At 38.2% G+C, this 21,552-nt stretch overlaps 2 protein-coding genes across 2 annotated transcripts in view; both read right to left on the minus strand.

Annotated features, from left to right (window-relative positions):
* The window catches only part of LOC311276770 (pregnancy zone protein-like), a 91,826-nt gene that overhangs the window by 34,975 nt on the left and 35,299 nt on the right, over positions 1-21,552 (minus strand). The gene's annotated exons all lie outside the window — the stretch shown is intronic.
* On the minus strand, positions 5,933-15,889 carry LOC311276729 (pregnancy zone protein-like). Its single transcript, XM_084386598.1, has 34 exons — positions 15,691-15,889; positions 13,176-13,359; positions 12,954-13,110; positions 12,802-12,854; positions 12,651-12,671; positions 12,382-12,547; positions 12,214-12,298; positions 12,029-12,143; positions 11,833-11,953; positions 11,619-11,725; positions 11,376-11,546; positions 11,065-11,289; positions 10,776-10,988; positions 10,548-10,697; positions 10,146-10,295; positions 9,984-10,056; positions 9,612-9,780; positions 9,301-9,526; positions 8,986-9,109; positions 8,792-8,913; positions 8,662-8,713; positions 8,485-8,568; positions 8,222-8,398; positions 8,033-8,108; positions 7,791-7,947; positions 7,633-7,707; positions 7,404-7,566; positions 7,144-7,328; positions 6,856-7,077; positions 6,655-6,776; positions 6,465-6,546; positions 6,296-6,379; positions 6,109-6,214; positions 5,933-6,030 (listed from the first exon to the last, which is right to left on the minus strand). Exons 1-34 carry the CDS (start codon positions 15,768-15,770, stop codon positions 5,990-5,992), a joined length of 4,338 nt encoding a protein of 1,445 aa, XP_084242724.1. The 5' UTR covers positions 15,771-15,889; the 3' UTR covers positions 5,933-5,989.

The raw sequence follows: 21,552 nt of genomic DNA on the forward strand, positions 1-21,552 counted from the left end.
ATACAGATATCTTTATGATTCGTAAACGTTTTGTAGCTGTGAATTCGTAATAATTCTGCGTTGCAGACATGTCTGTATCATAGGCTACGTTTCAGCATCTATCCAAACGTACAAAAAAAGTATGTTTTCAATCTGTTGATAGGTTATAGACTTTCTACTGATATAAACTGTTTTTCACTTTAATTAGATAGTCCTAAAATGTATCTACTAACACTTAGTGGATAATGTCTATTAATAGTCTACTGATCATAAACAATTTATTTGTGGACAAGCAACAGATCTAATCTTTAGTTGACTATCAACAGATTATCTACAAATGGTTAACAATTTTTTAAAAACAGTTTTAAATCAGCTAAAATAATCATTAATTTGATGCATATGAGACCCCTTGAGTAGGATACAGTATCATATACTTCATATGCTGACATGACTGTTTACTTTTAACTGACAGATTGATATTGAGTTGTTGGTACTCAATCTACAGAAAGTTAGTTGACAATTGAAAGTTAGTCGACAACTGGTTAATAACCTGTTGCAAAATAACATTGACAGTCAACAGGCACTTTTTTGTAAAATCTGTAGATTAACACTTGAATTGTACCTTATAGTCTATAGGCAGTCAGTTGAACGTATGTTACTTGTCTGTTGAAACAGTGTTGTTGAATGTCAACTGATGCACTGTTGAAAAGCTACTGAATGGCTACTAATAACTAGTAAAGTCTCAACAAACGGACTATCAAAATAAAGTGTTACCCTCTATTCTATTCTGTTCTATAACAAAAAAAAAAAAAAGTTCTGCGTTAGATTAAACTGAGAAGGGTCATAGCACTTGCATATTGTTGTCCTACTGTTAGTTTAACTGCTTCTATTGTTCTCATTTGTAAGTCGCTTTGGATAAAAGCGTCTGCTAAATGAATAAATGTAAATAAATGTAAATGTAAATCTGTCTAAATTTGTGTTAGTGAGCACTTCTTTGCCGAGGTAATCCATCCACCTCACAGGTGTGGCATATCAAGATGCTTATTAGACAGTATGATATTGCACAGGTGTGCCTTAGGCTGTCCATAACATACGCCTGCCCATACCATAACCCCACCGCCACCATTAAAAATCAGCGTTAAAAATCATCACTCACCCACACGATGGCATACACGCTGTCTGCCATCTGCCCTCTACAGTGAAAACCAGGATTTCATCCGTGAAGAGAACCTCTATAAGCCATATTTGAGGTTGATAAATGATAGGTGAATATTTGTATTTTTTTGCAGTTAACGATCTGTCCATTAGAGCCTGCGATTTCGCCACTTTTTTTCTATGGCTAATAAAATTGGTCTACTGTGTCCTAACGTGACGTGTTATAAAAGGTATCTTTTCCATGTTAAGAGTTTTTGTCCTGACCAGCCACGACGGCGACAGTTCTATTTTAGAAACAGTTTCTATTTTTCTGCAACGTCACGCTGGAACAAACACGAAGTGTGGCAATGATTATCTACTGTTATTTACAGTTAGTAACTGTTTATGTGCTTTAATATTAAAAGTGTGTAATGTGACTTTGAATATTATTTAGTGCGCCCAGCTTTCTAGCTATAAAAGCAACAATAACTCACCTCAGATCTTGAAATGAAACAAATTGAAACAAGAATTTCAAACTGTGAATAAACAAGTGTTATTTGACAGATTGTTTTAGTAGCCTAACTCCATAACCTATGTATTTGAATAATGTTTAAATGGTGTAATACTTGTGAATTTGATTGTGTGGCCTACTTATCCTCTTTTTGCAATTGGCGTCATGATTACTCTCTGGTGCTGTGCAAGACTCTGCCCACACGCTGTTCTGATTGGCTGTGGGTTTTGATTGATTTTTACACATCTCAGTCGGGTTATCCCATAAAAGGGATTTCCTAAAAGGGCACCCTCTGGCCTCCAGTGTGAATGAAATAGAAATTATGAGTGTTTCGCACTCCATATTGCTAACATCTCATTTTGAATAAAAATAGAAACAAAACATACAAAGGCACTTGTAATGTAGTGAAAACAAGTAAGAGCGAATGAGCACCAGAAAAGTGAGCAAGAAGCTGGACGTGGAGGAGATATGGGTATTTGAAAAGGGAAGCTTAATGTGATAGTCGAGAATAGGACATAATGTTCCATAATGAAGATTACACACACATAAAAAAGTCAAATTAAATCTGCTTCACTGAGGCTCATAGAATAATGACTCAACTAAATTATTCTGCAATTGTCTGTTATTGCTTCACTGGATAGTCTAAAACTGAATGCTTTTATAGAAAAATTGTCCATTACCATGATTGGTAAAGAGAAGAGCACTTAATTGCAGTCTAAAGTCAACAAGTCCAAAAACAATTTAACCATCACTGCCAGAGTGAACACTTCAGTCTTGTAAGGATTTTAAGTCATGTAGCGTATGGACAATCTCACGGTGACATGTCATTTTAAGATTCAGAAATGCTTTTAACCATTAACCTCATAAATGTAAATCACAGCTTAGCGCCGATGAGTCTGGACTGAATTGATCCTTTTGACACGTTTGTGACCAGTAAAGTTTAACAGGACCATCTCCAAGCTCCTCTCTTGCAGCTTCAAAGACTTTTGTTATCAGTCAAACCCACTTTCTCTGCAAGCAAGAAATCTATAAATATATAAACCATATCTATAATATATAAACCATGTTAATCCTATATATATATATCCACTTGAGAAATATATCTAAACATGTATCTCATCTAATGATTTCCCTTCTATGTGGTTTGGTCTTTGTGTCCTTGTAAACTTTTGGATTAATGTTTCAGACCTGTTTACATACTATGGTTTATACAAATCATATGTGTGGAATGTTTAGTCTCTATAAACTCTAATCTTCGTTCCCCATTTGTTAAATTTACATCACATGACCCATTAGGATTATAAGCATCTAAAAGATTCTTGTGTTAAACATCCAATCAAATTACATGATTCAAAGGCCTGCCCGAACAATGGGTCATAAAAATGTTCCCGCCAAAGGAAAACGGTTCTATTGGTTTACATACGCCTAGAGGGTGTCACCTCTTCACACTTTAAAGATTACTGACCACAAGATCAGAGGCTCTTCTGCTTGTTCGTCTCTTCACACTTTGTCTCATGTTTTCGTCGCTCTTCGTTTTGCTTCAAGCCTTCGTTTTCAAGTTGGTTTCGTTATCTAAAGTTTGTTCTCTCTCCATTTTGTTTTACGTCCTTGCCGAGTTTGTCTCATGTTCACCCATCTCTACTTACCAATGAAACAAACTTTAAAGGTGGGGTATGTCATTTTTTTTGACCATTTTTTCAAACCATTTCTTCTAACTGAGTTAGAAGCACTGAAATGAAAATTAAGTAATTTAATCATCTGTGGAACAAGCAGGACTCAAAAAACTCCAGCCAATCATTTCCAAGACCACCTAGAATCATTGGACAGTAAGTGCGTCAATCAAACGGTCGTACCATACCCCCCTCGCGCGAATCAGGGCCAGCGTCGGAGGAAAGAAGGTAGGACCATTTGAGTTGTGTATTTTCTAAATCTGCCGGCCGTTTTGCAGATTACACCCCACCTTTAAGCTAAATTCTGGCAACTCTTACAAGTACATCGTTTGAACCTCCCGCGAACTACACGAGCTCCGTAAGAACGCATCCAACTAACAGGCGCACCTAGAACGGACACACATTCCTGTTCAGTAACAAAAACCAATGCAAGTATTATTCTTTTTCAAGGTTTAAATGTGTATTATCTGCCCCTGCTTAAGGTTTTTTATTCTTTTGCTGGTTCTCAAAGGTTCATTGTTTGTGATATTTTGGCCATTCTGTAATCTGCTCTTTCTTCCTTTCAATATTCGTATGTGGGTGTTTCTGCAACTACGGGCACTTTTAAGTCCCAGGAGTGAAATTTTAGATTTATGTTCAAATTTGTGATTTAATGTTTCATAAATATAAACGTAGTGTCAATACACACCTTGACATAAAAAATAATGAATAAATAATATGATTTAATGTAAAATTATGAAGCATTTATGGGTCCAAACACCATTTTTGCTCATGTCCCACACTCGTGGTTTCAATGTTGAGATACTTAAAATTAGCTCATTCTTTTACAATATGACATTATTTCAAATCGAATTGTTTAATATACAGATTCATTTACAGCATCTTAAAAATCTTTGTATTATTCACTGATCATTTTTATGATTTTTTTTTAACTAAATGTGCCTGTCCCACACTTTTGAGTCCTTACCGAAACAATGAACAAAAGCTTTTATTATGAAATTTTATCGAACACAAACAAGTCTAGTTTCTATAGAAACAGAAATTATCACTTGAGCACATTGCTGACAGACTGGGCCACCACACTACCTCACTCACAAGATACCAAAAAAATAAGGTAAAATAAGGTATTTTTTCTGCTCTAGTATTTATTGTGCGTCCTTACCATTCAGCTTAATAATTGTGTATTTAAAAAATAAATGTATATTACTGTTGAATTCATGTATATTAAGATGCTAAGAGTCAAAACTAATGTGGTAGGCCTTGCTAGCTGCCAATTAGCTAAGATATTAGCAAAAATTTCATTTCTGCAACATGTCTTTACCGCAGCAAATTTAGGTGTTGCGGTAAAGACCTTGTTGCAGTAGAGACAAATTCAAGGTTTACTGTATATTAATATACAAATATTCAGTATATTATTAGTACTGAAGTATATATATATATATATATATATATATATATATATATAAACATGCCATTTTTTTACATAACATTTTTTAATTTTGTCCTTACCGACACAATATGTCATTACCGCAGCACTGCTCTATTTTCATTTTTTTTCACATTTTCATTTGCAAAAAAATATTTTTACACTTAAGTTGAGATGATTAACACATTGAAATTGAAACATCTGTCATAAAAAGTTAATTATGTTATCTTTTGTGTGTATGGAAACAATTGACATCTAAGGTTACTGTACATTTTTTACATGGCATAGAAAAAAACATGAAATTCCCTATTTTGTATATAATTTTTTTTATATCAGTATTTACAAAACTGCATCAAATTTGAAAAAGCTATTTAAATATATAATTTTTTTAATAGAAATTACTAAAGAAAAATGTATAAAATAAACATTGTAACGTTGCGGTAAGGACACTTTAAGAAGATGACCCGAAAAACAAAAAATAAACATGTTCCAGATTAAAATCTTAATGACTACATTCTATTTTGTGTACATTTTTATATGTATTATAGACTGATGGTTCAAATTGAAATTCATAGAGGTTGATTTTTTTTTTAAATTGGGATAGTCAAAAGTGCCCGTAGTTGCAGAAACACACATGTATTCTTTATTAGATGTAGTTGTATGTTTATAGTTTAATTTATTAAAAACCCATTATATGCTTGATTGTCTCTGTTTGCTGCTCACAGAACAAAAGCCTCTTAAATGTGTACAATCTTTAGTTACAAGCTGTATTTGTGATCAGACTACAAGTTAATAATTTTGTAAAATAAGAACGTTCTTCCTCATGGCCAGAGGAATAGCCTTTCTTGATAGTTTATAAGAATCCTCCTTGAGTCGATAAGAAATCACATGATTCGTTTGGCGGACAAACTAATTATTCGAGGTGATGTTAATTTTGTAGGAATTCACAAATTTGACATAGCCCATCTGTATATTCATAAGTTTAATTCATTGTGGTTAATTTATATATAGAGATACTATATATGGGCTTTGTATGATTTAAAGTATGTAAGTGATAGCTAGTATGATTAGTTATTGATTAATAATTAATCAATAATTGTACATTCCCCTCATTTGAGCTGGTGTCGCTACAGTCACATGGCAAATAACTAATGAACACCAAGTTCCTGCATCAAACAAAAGTCAGATTAGCAACAAAAGGAGGCAAAGAACTTGGTTTAAAAGCAGTTTTATTTAAGGCATATGTCCTACAGACAGTACTGAATCAAATCATGGACAGGGAGATGTGTAGGTGGTCTCAAATGAATCACCTGAGAGAGGAACATGAAAATGAACTGGAAAATTTAACAATTCAGCCAGAGCAAAGCATGATTGGGATGAAAGCTTACTTGTCTGATAGTAGTCATAAACATTTATGACTGCTGGCTTGAGATTGTTCACTTTAAGAACCTGCCTCAGCTGCAGAGTGTAACTCATGGGGACACCTTTGGGAACCTACAAGACAGAAAGGATGAACAGCAGCACATACAAAGAACATGAGATGGCATCTAGTAATGTCCTCAACGTGAGTCTCACCTCTTTCAGATACACTAAGACATGATCAGCTTCAGAATCAACCCGCTCCACAAGTGGAGCGAATGATTGGGGTGAAGAGCCAAGCTGAGAAAAAGACCACATACAAAATTACAACTGAAGGAGCTTCAAGCATCTTTGGACTTCTAAATCATCTTGAACGCATACAAACCAGTGACGTATCTGCCGTGAAGCCTGACAGGAGCTTAATGTCCACGATAACCATGTTAGTGCTTGATTTCACACCATTGTATCTGAATGAGGGTGATGGGGAAATAAGAGGTTTAGTCAACAGGATCAAGAACATCTTTGTTAGTCATATACATTAGCTGATTTCAGGACACAAAGTGAAAGGTTCTTACGTCACCGTGAAGTTCAACATGAGATCGGTTCCAAGCGGTTGGCAGTCTCCAGTCACCTGCGCTTCAACACTCAGCGTTTTGGCGGCTTTAATGGGTGTTGGGATGTTGTAGAAACACACAACCTATAGTATGAGTGCAGAGAAAACAGCACAGTAAGATTTGGATGTGCACAACATAAGCTGCGGGAGTGAAGATACAGACCTGCACAGACACACAAGTGGATCCTGACGCTTTAACACTATATTTGCCCGGAATGTTCTTCAGCGGCTTCTCCTGATACAGCAGCCTGTTGTCCCGATTCACTTTGAAGCTATAAGAGTCTCCTCCTACTACTGAGGACTGTACAGTAACAGTGCTGGAGCCGTCCAAGCTGAACACTTGAGCAGCGTACACCGACAGGGCATGAAGAGCCACCACAGTGTCCTAAGAACAAGCACTAGATTAAAGACTGCTCAAATGATTGTACTCATGTTTGGTAGTCAGAGGCACCTGGGTGGAGGAGAAGCCTCCATAGGGATTCTGCTGGGTCACAAGCCAGTTGACAATGCGGTTAGCATAACCCAGATTAGCTGTCGTGAGCGGCTGAACAGCGAGAACCGCTAGCAGCACATAAGAGCTGATCTCCACTGCCAGAGTATCACCAGATGTCGTCTGAGACCAATGGACCTTAGAGCCTTAGGATGAGATGGAGGGGAGAAAGCTGATGACAGAGAACCTGATGAACAAACAAAGAGGCTGGTAAATCTCACCATCAGAAATGCCAAGGTTGTTCAAGCAAGCTAAAAGCTGTGAGTGAATGGTGATATCTCCAGCTAGACTGAAGGTGTAGGCCAGCAGAGCCGTGGCGTAAGTGTTTCCCACATTCCCAACGACAGGCCTCAAGCATGACAGACCGTTGGTAATGACGGGATCCTGAAACCAAAACAAATATCAGAAAAATCTGCAAGGAGCTCACAGAACTACTGGAGATGCGTTTACCGTTGTGGGGACGCCTAGTTCAAGCAGTGATGCAACAATGTAGGCAGTCATGGTCACCTCGTCACCTACACCACCCTAAAACACCACCACATTTGATTTAGAAGAACGGCCTCACAAGACAATTGGTTAGGGCATAGTTTAAGAAACATGTATTGCACCTTCATGTCGATATGGTGCAGAGTTCCCTGCTGCATGAAACAGCCGTCTGAACCCTGCTTGCTGATCAACCAATCCTTTGCACTCTGCAGGACATGTGGATCAATGAAGACAAATTGCCTCGCTAGACCAAAAGACCTCATGACAAAGGCGGTCAACCTGCTCGTGAAAAAGGTTGTGACAAACTGAATTTACAAAACTGCCTGTGCCACAACAGATTACACACAACAGTAGCGAAACTCACCATGCATTCGATTCATCATAACCAAATGTGCTGTATGAACCATCATTATGTCTGTAGTTCAGTTGTCTTTGGTATCCTGATTGGGGCAAAACCCACATGTAAATTGGTCAGGGAGTTAGTCTGGAGAAGGACTAAACCTCTTTGGAATTTAGTCTCCTATAAAGGTAAAGTGGATTTGGTCATCCATACCGCTCTTAAGGAAGCCTGTGGCGGTCTCTCGGATGGCTGCGGTGAGTTGCTCTGTGACTTCCAGGTACAGCAGGATGTAAATATTGGGAGCAAGAACAATCATATTCTGTTCTCCACAGCCATACGGCATCTGTAATAACCTATCCAGATTCTTCAGCGCACGACCCATTATGTCCCCTACGAGGTCAAACATAAAACCCACATCAGAAACAGTTATTCTGCAAAACATTACCTGTCAGTTTCTACTCAAAGAAATGTTTTACCAAGGACTGAAATAGAGCATCTAGCTGATCCTTGAACCACATTTTTTGGAAACGTCAGAGTCACATCTTCAGAAAGAACGTTTCCTGCAGACAAGAGAAGGGATCTGTATATAGCACTTGGCTGATATTTGGCTGTACAGGGAGAATGTTTTGGGGAATCATTGAGTGCTAACAAACCCTTGGGACACAGTAACCAACTCTGGGTGTTTGTCCTTTCAACGCCTTCCGGCTATAAAAGCAATAAGACACCACATCAGTAGCAGCATGAGCTCCATGATCAAACTCCAGGAGGCTGGTTAACACTCACCAGGACAAGTAGACTTCGCGTGACTACATCAATGCGTCCTCTCGTAGGCACAGTCACGACTTCAGTGCCACATCGAGATCGGGATGCTTCAGCTGAAGCACTGATAGTCACATTGACAGTTCCTGCAGTGACAAGTGTATATTAGGTGTTGCTCACTTCCTGTCTAATTTAGAGAGAGGCCGTCCAAAACTGACCGAGAACCGAAGCTGAGAGAACCCATTTGAAGGTCTTTCTCCCACTGGCACAAAGACAGGATGAATACGGATCAGTATATGGTTTAAGAGTGAAGGCCGTGGATGAAGCTGGTGTTACTTTAACCTGCCAATGAAAGAGCACATGGAGAAAAGACACATGACCTTCTATATATCTATAAAAATGTATATATATATAAAAAAAGGGGATCTATATATCTATATCTACATCATGGATCTATATATATAAAAATGGATCTATATATAAAATGGATCTATATATATCTATCTATAAAAAAAAACTAAAAAACATGAGACCATGATGCACTTGGACAGATAGCTGAAGACTGTGGCCTTCAGCTCAAAAGACTCCCCACGGACGATGGAGTACGGCAGGGAGAGCTCCAGGAAGAAGGGCTGGAAGACCGTCAGCAGAGCAGGAGGAGCCAGACCGAAACCTTTTGAGGACAGGCAGAACGCCTCCGTCTCCCATGTGGTGATGGTGTCAGGAACAGTGAGAGGAACTTGTGTGGATCCAGTGTCTCTGAAGGACAGCAGAAAAAATAAGGGTAACAGGAGAAGTAAAATGTGCACAAGTAGCTTTAGAAGGAACAAAATGCTTCACTAACCCCACTTGAGCAAGCTGCCAGAGCCATGTTTCTGGAAAGTAAGTCCTGACAGTCACATAAGTAGAAAGTGCTGGTGGTGACACATCCTCTTTTGGAGGAGCAATTTCAGCAGGAGCAGGAGCCCGAGGCTTTTCAGCCATAGCCATAGGACGAACACGGCCATCCATCACTGGAGAGACAAGCAATTTTACACCCACTTTGAACATTATTGGTGTCTGCACAATAAACAAGGTTCATAACTTACCCTCATTTAATTTATAAAAATATGATTAAACAGAGTTTGCTGATCCACAAAGAACAGGGAATAAACTAACTCAAGTCATGCAGAATTGTTTTCACTGAAAGAATTCTCCATTTGCATAGACCTACTACCTGGAAATCTAGGATACAGCGGGCACGGAGGGGCTCGTACAGCAAGATTTGTTGCGATCTTCATTCCCAGGCTCTGTCAGAGAGACAAGTCAAAACAAGACAGATTTAAAGTCAATGACTCTGTATTATTTAGTAACTATATGGTCATGAACGGTTTTCTACCTTGAAGGTTGTGTAGGCTTGATTTGTAGGAGCAATGTAGGGAGGATTTATCCGAACAGTTCGACGGGGTCGAATGCCTAGACACTCTGGTTCATCCTGAATGCTGTTTGGGTAACCTGATAGTGAGCGCACTGGGAGCAAGTCAAACACCTATGACCATAAAACAGTGTTGTTTGCCACATTTCTGGAAAATTGTTTAACTATATGCATTAATGTTTGGCATGTTATGGTCAGTTTATAAGTGTTAGGTGTTAATGTACAGTAAAAATGCTACAATCATAACAGCCGCATAACAGCATAGGTTTGTCCAATTAGTCCATCAGCATTACTCAAATTCTCAAGTTGAACCTGAATGTCAAATCAAGATCAAAAAGGATTTAAAAATCAACTGCACATGGATACCATTTTCGCACTCAGACGTCTTCTTGGCTCCAAGATCCAGATGCTCTGATCTACAGCACTGATGCCACACAGAGATCCTGCTTCAGCAGAGACAGTCAGAACATTTTCCTCAGCAGGAACAGCCGTAGCAGGAGAGAACTGTAGAGACACCTGGAACAAGGACCCACACGCTGTAGGACACGACATCCTACCCCACTTGAAGGTAGTAAATGCTAGTACAAATCACACCTGGTTTTGTAAACACGTTTCCGTCTCAAACGATGCACTACCAACAACAACATTCTCACTGGGCAGAACGCAGTAGACCAGAATCTGCACAACTGGAGCCACATCAACACTGACAGACAGCTGGAACGACACAGAGCCACTCGTGACTGTATTAGAAGCCCTCGCTTTGACCGTCTGAAATCCATGGAGGACGATCAATCCTCTGGACAAGACCTGACAAAACAAATGGGTGTATAAAAACAGGTGATTAAAAAAAAAAAAAAAAAAAAAACACTTAATGTTCACTCACCATATAGATGATGTCAACAGTGTAGTCACCAGCCTCTCCAACAAAAGAATACTTTATGGTCACTGGAAACGCAGCACCACATTTGAGCGGCTGCTCGAGCTTCACTATGGTCAGTTCACTAGATGGGTTACTGGAAGCATCAGGTTGGAGAAGCTGAACAACCCTTGTATCTGTAGTGAAGTATGGCGATTTGTAACCACTGACAACAGCTGGAGTTGCACTTGCCTGGGGAACAACGAATGGAATGGGTTTCTTGCCAAGCAAAAGAAACTTAGATAATTCTACATTTCACAAAACAGAGCAAATCGAACCATCAGATTCAGAGTGGCTTTAAGAAGACTAGCAGTGCTGAGGGAGAATGTGGCCAGTCCTTTCTGGTTTGTGGTCAGATTCTGCAGCAGTTTGTGGGGCCAGCTGTTACTATCCAGGAGATAAACCGCTTTGTTTGCGACTGGAGTCCCATCAAAACGAGACACGGATATCTGTTGGGAATCAAGGTTAGAAAAGGGAACAAGTGTGAAGGCTTCTGCGACAAATGGTGAACTTTTACTTGCCTTTCCTTTAATCGTTGATCCAGGTTCAAAATCCGGGAGGTCCACAAACGTGACCTTGCCGACTTCAAACGTAATGGAGACTGTTGCAGATTTTGACATCAATACATCTATATAAAAAAAATAACAATAAAAAAAATATATAAAAAAAAAAACTGAATAAACAAGTCAACTTCTCCATACGCATGTCATTGGTCCGGATCAACCAATAGCTCACCTGTTCCCTCCTCAGTGACATTCACTTTTACAAGCAGCACATCTTTCATTTTTTTTTCAAATTTGGTGTTGAAAAAAACTGACGTGTCGATGGTAAGGGAGGCACAGCCTGTGTCATTCATCTGGTAGCAGAAGAGTCACATTTTAGTCAAGCAAGAGCAGAAGAAAAACCCTCCACTGCAAGTCAGGAGTCACACCTCTGCGGTTTGATTCAAGCACCAACGGGTCAACTCAGGAACCACAGCGTATGGAAATGGCTCACGACATACTTCCACCAAGGCTAGACCGGGTACAGGTTGGCCATATGTGTATCTGGAAAACGTCACAAGGAACAAGATCAAGAATTGACCAACCACAAAACAAGAAAATAACTGTCACTCACTTGGCACAAGCCTCCACTTTCAGTCCCACATCTGCAACGCTGTACGTCTGTGGTGTGTTTACGGTCACGTCAAACTTGGGCAAAACTAAACCAGAAGTAAATATGTTGTAAGACCTCAGATCTGTCATTGAACTGTTGCACATATACACAATGTTCATAACAGCTTACCATATTTTTTCACTTCAAAAACCTGGGAGATCATTTGGTCACCAATAAAAGCCTTTAGTGTGTACATCCCTATCTGAGCCTCTGAGTTTAGCTCATGAGAAAGCTGCAATATCCACCCCGTTGAGGAAATGTTCGTCCACTGACCAATTCGGTTATTATTATTGTCCTATTAAAACAATGAACAGCTCAGAGAAATACTGCAAACAAAGCAAAAGTACATAAAGCTGTGTTGGCTCCGTTCAAAGACTTGCATAGGGGCAAATGCTCACCTCTACAACCACCAGATTGTACTGTAAGACACAAAGACAGGAATATTAGGCACTTAATCATAAAAATGTACACAGAAAAGTCACTGAAGAAAAGGGAAGATGTGCACAAAAAAAAAAGCTGCAATAAAATTGGTTCATGGTCAGGACTTACCATCTGATCAACAGGCACAAATTTGGCATCCATGGTGACAACTCTGAAATTCACTGCAAAAACAGCAATACAGGCCCATATAAAGACGATCAGAACTTGTAGCATAAAGGGATTTCAACACCTCTAATATTCAAGGGACATTCACCGCTCACCTGTTTGTCCTGGATTGTAGATGGGTTTGTCTGTTTGGATGAAGGTCAAAGGCTGGTAACGTCTAAACATGACTTTCCTCTCTTCAGTCGTTCTGAAGACCTTCCCTTGGACTTCTACCTTCATCGTCTGCACAGAATCTCCAGCTACTCGAGGAGCCTGTCGAGAAAATGTTAACAAACCAGACAACAAACAAAAGAACAAAAAAGCATCTAAAAACAGACCTGGAAACAAAAGCATTGGTGAAATGGCTTTGAAGAAACCTGCTGCACAAGTTGAGTCATCCCATTTTCCTCATCAAGCAGAGAAACTGTCATTGTGAGACTCTCTTGGGGTTTCAAAAGACTTGCACACAATTTAGCATCAGATCCAGTTTCAATCACTGCAGGGAATGTCACCATGAATAACCTGTGTAAACATCATGAAGTTCAGGAACCAAAGGGAATCAGGTCAAAACATTTACATGTTGGTTGAACATCCACAGGAAGTGGCTGCCACAGGGTTGCCAGGTCTGTGCATCAAAAATAGCCCTGTTGGGGTGGTATTAGAGCTGCATGATTATGGATAAACTTTATTCCAGAAAGAGGTCACGGTTCAAATAACAAATAACATGTTCCTTAATAGAAGTTCTAACATCATTAATATGTATAAAAAAGAAAAAAAATTAAGTTTGATAGAATGATTCATGAATACGTATCTGGATTCATTACTGAATGAATATCTTGAATGATTCAATGACATACTTAGGCTGAATCCCAATTCTCTGTCTTACCCCTTCCCCTTACCCTTAGTTTTGCACGTTCACGTGAGAGTAAGGGCTATCCCAATTCTCATTTTGATCAAGGGGTAGGGCTAAGGGGAAGGGGTAGATACCCCTTAAAACCAAGAATTTTCGCGAGCTTACTTGAAACCAAGGGGTACCCAGAATGCACTGCGCAACCGGCAACAAAGGCGGTCATACCATCAAGAAAGTCTCATTTTCGGCTTAAATGATTGATTGAAAAATTATGACAGTCGTGTTTTGTACTCTACACAGTCATGTACATATATATTTGCAACCATGTTGTTAACTGAAACGTTTTTAAACGTTTTTAAAAATCGCTGGTCTGCTACGCTAGGCTATGCTAACGATACATTGCTGGTTTGCACAATCAGTCCCGCATTTCTCTGACTAATGTCCGGGATTCGGCTTTTGTTTTCTACAGTCGCCATTCATTATGTGTAACGTTTCATTATTTGACACTGACACGTATGTGCCAGCTTTGCAGGTCATGTATTCAGCTTCAAACGGATCCCGACTGATACGAAAACACAGGAATTTAAGCAATGCTAAAACGCACATAAACCGATCACTTGTTTAGCGTTCATGTACGTTAAACACTACATTCAGATTCACCGATTTGAATGAATTCAGTCCGGTTGAAACAACACTCTGTGCATAATGAATAGCGACGGCAGAAAGCAAAAGCCGAATCCCGGACATTTTGGGTGATCCCGAAATCCAGGCGACATGTCCAGGAAAAAGATACGTGCTTTACATATTGTAACGCGTTGTGTTAGGAGGGAAACAAAATAAGGATAGCTCGCAGCTGAAGTATTAGGCCAGACAGACTCACGGAGGCGATTATTCACTCGCAATTTATTGACAAATCAAACCCCTGCAAGTGCAACTGTCTGCCACACGCTCCACCTTGACTTCCACAGCGTCACTCAATAAAACAAAGCAAGAATAATGAGCATCAACACAGAAATGACCCACATACATGGGGTTGTTCGAGTCGCACGGCACAATACCATTACAGCCCGTTCAACAGAGAGCGCGCAGCTCTTAAAGGGGCCATACTTATTTCCACTCGTTACAATATACTGTCCTGTATCACACAGGGACGCCGGAGTATGATGTATGATGACGTAACCAAGTGGCGTCTCATTTCATAGGGGTATGTTTTCAACCCTAGCGCTTACCACTCGGTTTCGAGGGACAAGGGCTAGGGGTAAGACGAAGGGGTAGGGGAAGGGGTAAGACAGAGAATTGGGATTCAGCCTTAACATTTGTCTGTCACCACCTACTGGTGTGCAGTCAAAACAATCATTATTTGAAGCAACAATTTCATACCAATGCACAAGTGCGCTCTCTGACTCAGCAGCACCACAGATTTTATGTTCCGTTTGCCAACAGTTTAATAAACCGGCTTCTTAATCTTAAATGACATTTAATTTAAGAATAAGACATGTTTGAATCGAGATCACAATCTCTTAACGATTAATCATGCAGCTCTAGGTTGTTAGAGCACCACATTGTAATGTGGGACTGGTTGTCAGGGTGAGAAACTGACCACATACACACACGCGCATATATATATATATATATATATATATATATATATATATATATATATATATATATATATATATATATATATAGCTCAAAAAAACTAGAGGAACACTTTGAAAACACATCAGATCTCATGCATGTATGTATGCATGCATGCATGTATGTATGCATGTAACAAGAAACTCATTTCAACAATGACTTGTAACAAGACACATAATTACAAGTGTTAATGAACACTCAGTGAACACCATTCATTATTTGACCACTAGATGGACACAAGGTACAACATGATCAATGAACTTAACAAATGGTTAAAACTTTGGGGATTAATTTAGCCATCTTTAAAACTGCATCAGCATAAACATTAGGCTGCTTTTGTTCTCTTCAAAGCCCATGGTACTCACGGCCTTTTCTGTCCATCAACAGCAAAGAGGAAAAGGGCTAAAATGAGCCCTTTCCAAACACAAATCTCCCTCACAGCCATGAAGAGCAATCATCCAAGACTAGACAGAAATCAAGAGTCTTTTTTAGAAACCCTGCAGTACTTCTGTTAAGATCCACACTGCTCTACAGCTTAACCCTAAATCAGCTGCACTGATGCCAGCGTTATTTAAACGCTCTTAATAATTCAGAACAGCTTGATTTAGCACTCACAGGCAATCTGGACATCTTTAGGGCGGAGCTCCGGTAATTAATCACAGGGTTGCCAACTCTGAAACACACGCTCTACAGTCAGGTTCGTTTTCTCCCTTGCGTTTGGTAACAAATCCTTCCCTCGCGGAGTCGCGGGTCAAAATGACCAGAAACGTATATATATATATATATATATATATATATATATATATATACACACACACATATATATATATATATATATATATATATATATATATATATATATATATATATATATATATATATATAATTATAAATTATAATTATTTATATATTCAAAATGCTTAATTTAATTTCTTATTTTTTGTTATTAAACTTATTTTTTTTAATAAATAATAAATAAATAGTAATTGCACATTCAAAATAACTCACAATTTCATGCATAAACCTTTTAATTCAGCTCAAAAATACACAGATTGTGTGTCTTTGCCGAACTCCTATGGGGAAAAAAATAAGTTTTTTGTTTAAAACAACCCAAACACACATAAACATTTGGATGCTGCATTAAACAAATTCTTAAAGGAAAAAAAAATGTAAATAATAAATCAACTCCACAGCTGATTCCAAGTGATCAAGGGCTTAGGACGTTCCAGTTCAGCCCATTGCAGTTTCCGCCAGTAGTGGGCACTCACAATGACGTACATCCGAGTGAACGAGACGGAGGGAAGTTTGCGAGTGAAGGGCATGACAGTTTTGGACTGGAACGCAGCACAGGTCCCCCTGAACCGTATGCTCCGCCCTGGTCTCCTGAAGGGTCGTCTCCTCCCTGGCCGCCTGAAGGGTCGTCTCCTCCCTGGCCGCCTGAAGGGTCGTCTCCGCCCTGGCCGCCTGAAGGGTCGTCTCCGCCCTGGCCGCCTGAAGGGTCGTCTTCTGCTCACTGCCCGGACTCATCTTCACTGATTGCATTCACCTGTGTCTCATTACCCTGTTAGTCTCAGCCTATTTATACCATGTTCACTCATTCACTCACTGCACAGTTTTGTATGTTGTTGCACTGCATTTCAGAGCGTTTTCCCTGGTTTCATGTCTCTTGGTTTTTGGGTTTCTTGCCTGTTCCGTGGATTACTCTTTTGCCTCTGACTCCTGCCTGCCTGCCTGCCTGCCTGTTTGTTTGTTTGTTTGTTTGTTTGTTTGTTTGTTTGTTTGTTTGTTTGTTTGTTTGTTTGTTTGTTTGTTTGTTTGTTTGTTTGTTTGTTTGTTTGTTTGTTTGTTTGTTTGTTTGTTTGTTTGTTTGTTTGTTTGTTTTGCCTACCTGGGTTTTGACCTATTCCCTGTATATTGGATTACATGTCTAGACTGCCCCTTAATTAAAACTGCATTTGGATCTCAACCTACGTGTCTCGGAGCAGTTCGTAACACTTAGGCTAACGTTACATGTTAACCAGCAGTTACTTCCACAGCACTGACAAATTTCCGGATTTGTAACCTCGATGTCGTTGGACAAAATCACTATACATGTAAGTTGAAGACAGCAGATCTGCTAGACAGATATCCCTTACGAAAAAGAAGTTTATTCAAGTGTGCTATTAGTATACTTCTTTTAAACAAAAAAATTAGAAAGTATACTTTCAGTCTACTTTTTATGTACTTCTCAGAAATATACTTTATGTACTTTTCAGAAATATACTTCAAATTGCACTTAAGTGTACTTGACTTATACTGACAGAAAAGTCTAAGTATATTTGGCCTATACTTGTTGATCGAGATATACTTAAAAGTAAAATTAAGTATTCTAAGTATTCTTGGCTTGTACTTGTGTTTATTATTTTGATTGAGTAGTTTATTAAATACTTTTTTTAAAAACATATTACACACTGTCATATAAACTTAACATGTTCAGGTTTATATAGTAACAAACTTTCAGGTGGAATAGTTTATAGAGTAAATAAAATAAGCATGGAAAATAAGTTTATTCAAGTGTTCTATTAGTATACTTATTTTCAACTAAAAATAAGAAAGTATACTTTCAGTCTACATTTGATTTACTTCTCAAAAATATACTTTATGTACTTCTCAGAAATATACTTAATTACACTTAAGTGTACTTGACTTGAGAAAAGTCCAAGTATATTTGGCCTATACTTGTACTCAATCTTTTGATCGAGATATACTTAAGGTTAATTATTCAAAGTATACTTGGCTTGTAGTTGTGTTAACTCTTTTGATCGAGTAGCCTATTAAATATTCTTTTTTTTTACATAGTTTTTCATATACAGTCTTATGAAACGTTGTTTGAAAATATTGATTAAACTAATGATATAAAACCGATATTTTCTAATTCTGCATATCTGAATTTTTGTGTAGGCTAGTCCACTAGTAGTGCACATAGGAATTTATTCTAATTCTACTTTACTCTTTCCCCACCACTGACTGTATTTTCCAGCGATCCATGTTTTCACTGTTATACGGTAGGGGGCGCTATGACACATCTTCTAGTACAGAATCTCCGGATCAAAACACAGGAGAAGAAGCTGAAACAAGTGATAGAAGATTGCTCACTCAAATGTAAAATAATGTAATCATCAAACATTAAACAGTTTGTAAATCAAAACTACTTAATGTTTCCAAATGAAATGGAACATAGGCTAACCCATGAAGAGAAAACGACTGAAGCTGTGGGGGTGTTGGACTCGATCTACTCCATCTGTGTTTGATCATCGTTCTGAATCTGATCAAGGCGTAGTCTTTGACAAAAATGTGATTTTTCTCAACTATTTTGTTTAAAATGTTGCCTTTCTTTATGAAACTTACCGACATTCAAGTGTTGATAAAAATGATGCATGAAGCTACAGTTAAACGTATTTTTCAAGTATAAAAAATAAAATTTTAACATAGTAGTATAGGCCTACTGCAAGTGCAAAAATTGTATATAAATAGTAAACTATAAGTATAATGTTAAGTTCACTTAAAGAAAACTTGTACTACTAAACTAGTAGTTTACTGAGAGTACACTAAAAAGGCAAAATGGATATATAAATGGTAAACTATAAGTATGATGTTAAGTTCACTTAAAGAAAACTTGTATAAAACTACTAAACTAGTAGTTTACTGAGAGTATACTTCAAAGTTGCTACAAGTATTAAAATAGTAAACTACTAGTACACTCATAAGTTAACTTGCAGTAGGCTACAAATGAGAAACATAATTATGAACTAGTTGTGCACTTAAAGTTTACTACTGTTACACTTATAGTATACTTAAACATATACTTTTATATACTTCAAGTGGGCCAATTTAGTCCCAAGCTGTATTAAAATAGTACACTTACAAGTTTACTACTAGTACATATTGACATTAGTATACTTACTACATAAAGTATACTTAAAAATATACTTGAACATTACTCAAGTATACTTCATAAAATGAACTTGAAGTATACTTTTTTTTTCGTAAGGGATGACAACAGCATATCTGCTAACTGTTAGCAGCTAACATATCAGTTAGACAGCATATCAGTGTGATATTATCAGTACGTTGATATTGTCATAGAGACAATTAGATTCCACAGAATGTGTTTCTTATTCTCTCACAGCATAGGCCTATAAGCCACAACAATGATATTCAGGTCCAGTCAGAGACGTTAAGGATAATCTGCCCCTAGAAGGTAAACCTTAGGTTGAATTAATTACATATATTTAAAAACGAACTATGTACATATTTAAAAAAATAGAAAAGAAACTGCACATTTACAAATTATGTGCAGATGAACAAAAACAAAAGCAAACCTTGGCACATTTACAAGCAAACTGTGTTAATATTTACAAAAAAAAAACCTGTGCACATTTACAGATCAACTGTGTATTTTTACAAAAAAAATCTGGGCACATTTACAAATTATGTGCATATGTAAACAAACTGTGTGCATATTTGCAACAACAAAAAAACTCTGCACATTTACAAACTATGTACATATTTGCAGAAAAATTCTCACAATTCAGTCAATCTAATCTAATTTTATAATCTGATAATTTAAACCGAACCACACATTTATATGTGATAATTTGGCAGACACGAGTGCCACAATTATGTACATAGACAATGGAAAATATTTTTTTATTTAAAAAAAATAACTTTTCTTGGATTGATTCCAGATCACACCATTAGAATACTGAGACCGAATTCATCTTAATCCACAAGATCCATAGCCTCAGTGTTCTCCTCCTAGTCGGGGAGCCAAAGTCTCAAAAGCTCAATAAAATGGGTTGAACCTGACATGGTCTGCCATACTTTTTATTTGTGTTTTTTCTGTTAACTTTGACCCTAAGAACCAATAATTGGAGGGTCTGCTCTGCCGGAAATATCGCAAATTTTTTTTGGACCATTTTAGTGTATGCACCCCTTATTTTTTATCAGAAAAATGCATTAAATTTAAATGCATTCCAGATGCACAGAACACATGTGCTGACAACATCCACTGAAAAAATAACTCTTAAAACACATTTCTACATGATTTTGCATCATTTTAATGCAAAAAAATCTCACTTTTTCCCAATATTTTCATTATTACTTCATTGGCAATCAACTTTTCCCCCAAGTTATGACATCAGTCAATATGTCATTCTTTTCACCAAACAGAATACTCATTCCACAGAAAAATTCATAAAAATCCAACCAAAATCAATGGATCTGTGATGATTTCACTACTAGTTGATCAACAGGCTTAGAACCTCAATAGAATTTTAGGCTAGTCTCAAAATTCCGAAAGACATACTGGATATTTAACTGGATATATGGTTTTTAATGTCCACAAGCATCATGGCCTAGGCATCTTTTTAATTTCAACATAACCGTTCTCCCAATGGAAATGTGTCACACAAGAAATATAATACAGCAAAATGACTTTCATTATTTTATTGCCTCAGATGACAACTATTACAACCTTAACGGAACAAAATAATTTAACATAACTTTAATTAACTAGGTGCATGTCCCTGTGAGGTGGGATAATCAGGAGGGTGGCACACTGCAGATACTGCTCTGGGGACAGACCTTCACCTTCACCACCTGAGGAGACAGCAAACAAGACCGGCAGGGTGGGTTATGCACCCCTCGGCGCATGTCGCCGAAGGTGTAATAGGAAGGCATCTTCAGTTGGTGGAAGGCAACGTATGTCTCCTTTGATGCTCACAAAGAGATGGGCTCACAGTGCATCTAGAGTACCACCAAAGTCACTCCTGTCAAAGAATGACACCATGTATCGCCGTGCTGCTGTTATAACCTCTTCCTGAACATCCAGGCTTTCCTCAGGGTCACCGTACCTGCACAGCGGCAGAAGGTCTGTCAGGTGTTTAATAGCAGTTGTGTAGGCCCGCCTTTTTCCTCTTCTGTACAGATAGCTCACTGTGTCACATACATACATACAGTGAACTTCCCATCCTTGAATTCCCTATAAACGTTTGACGCCAGGGTAGGCAAGCTTCTCATAGCTTATAGGTAGTAGGGCAGGCAGGATACGTACTTGTAGTGGCCAGCAGCTACAAGGTATGGTAACATCTTTTCCACTTCAGCCAGGTGTTCCTCCCACAGACCTGCACGCTCAGCATGGATGAACCGTCAAAGAATCATCACCATATCCATGTACATTAGCCATA

This window comes from Rutilus rutilus (assembly GCF_951802725.1).
Source record: "Rutilus rutilus genome assembly, chromosome: 1".
Lineage (NCBI taxonomy): Eukaryota > Metazoa > Chordata > Actinopteri > Cypriniformes > Leuciscidae > Rutilus > Rutilus rutilus.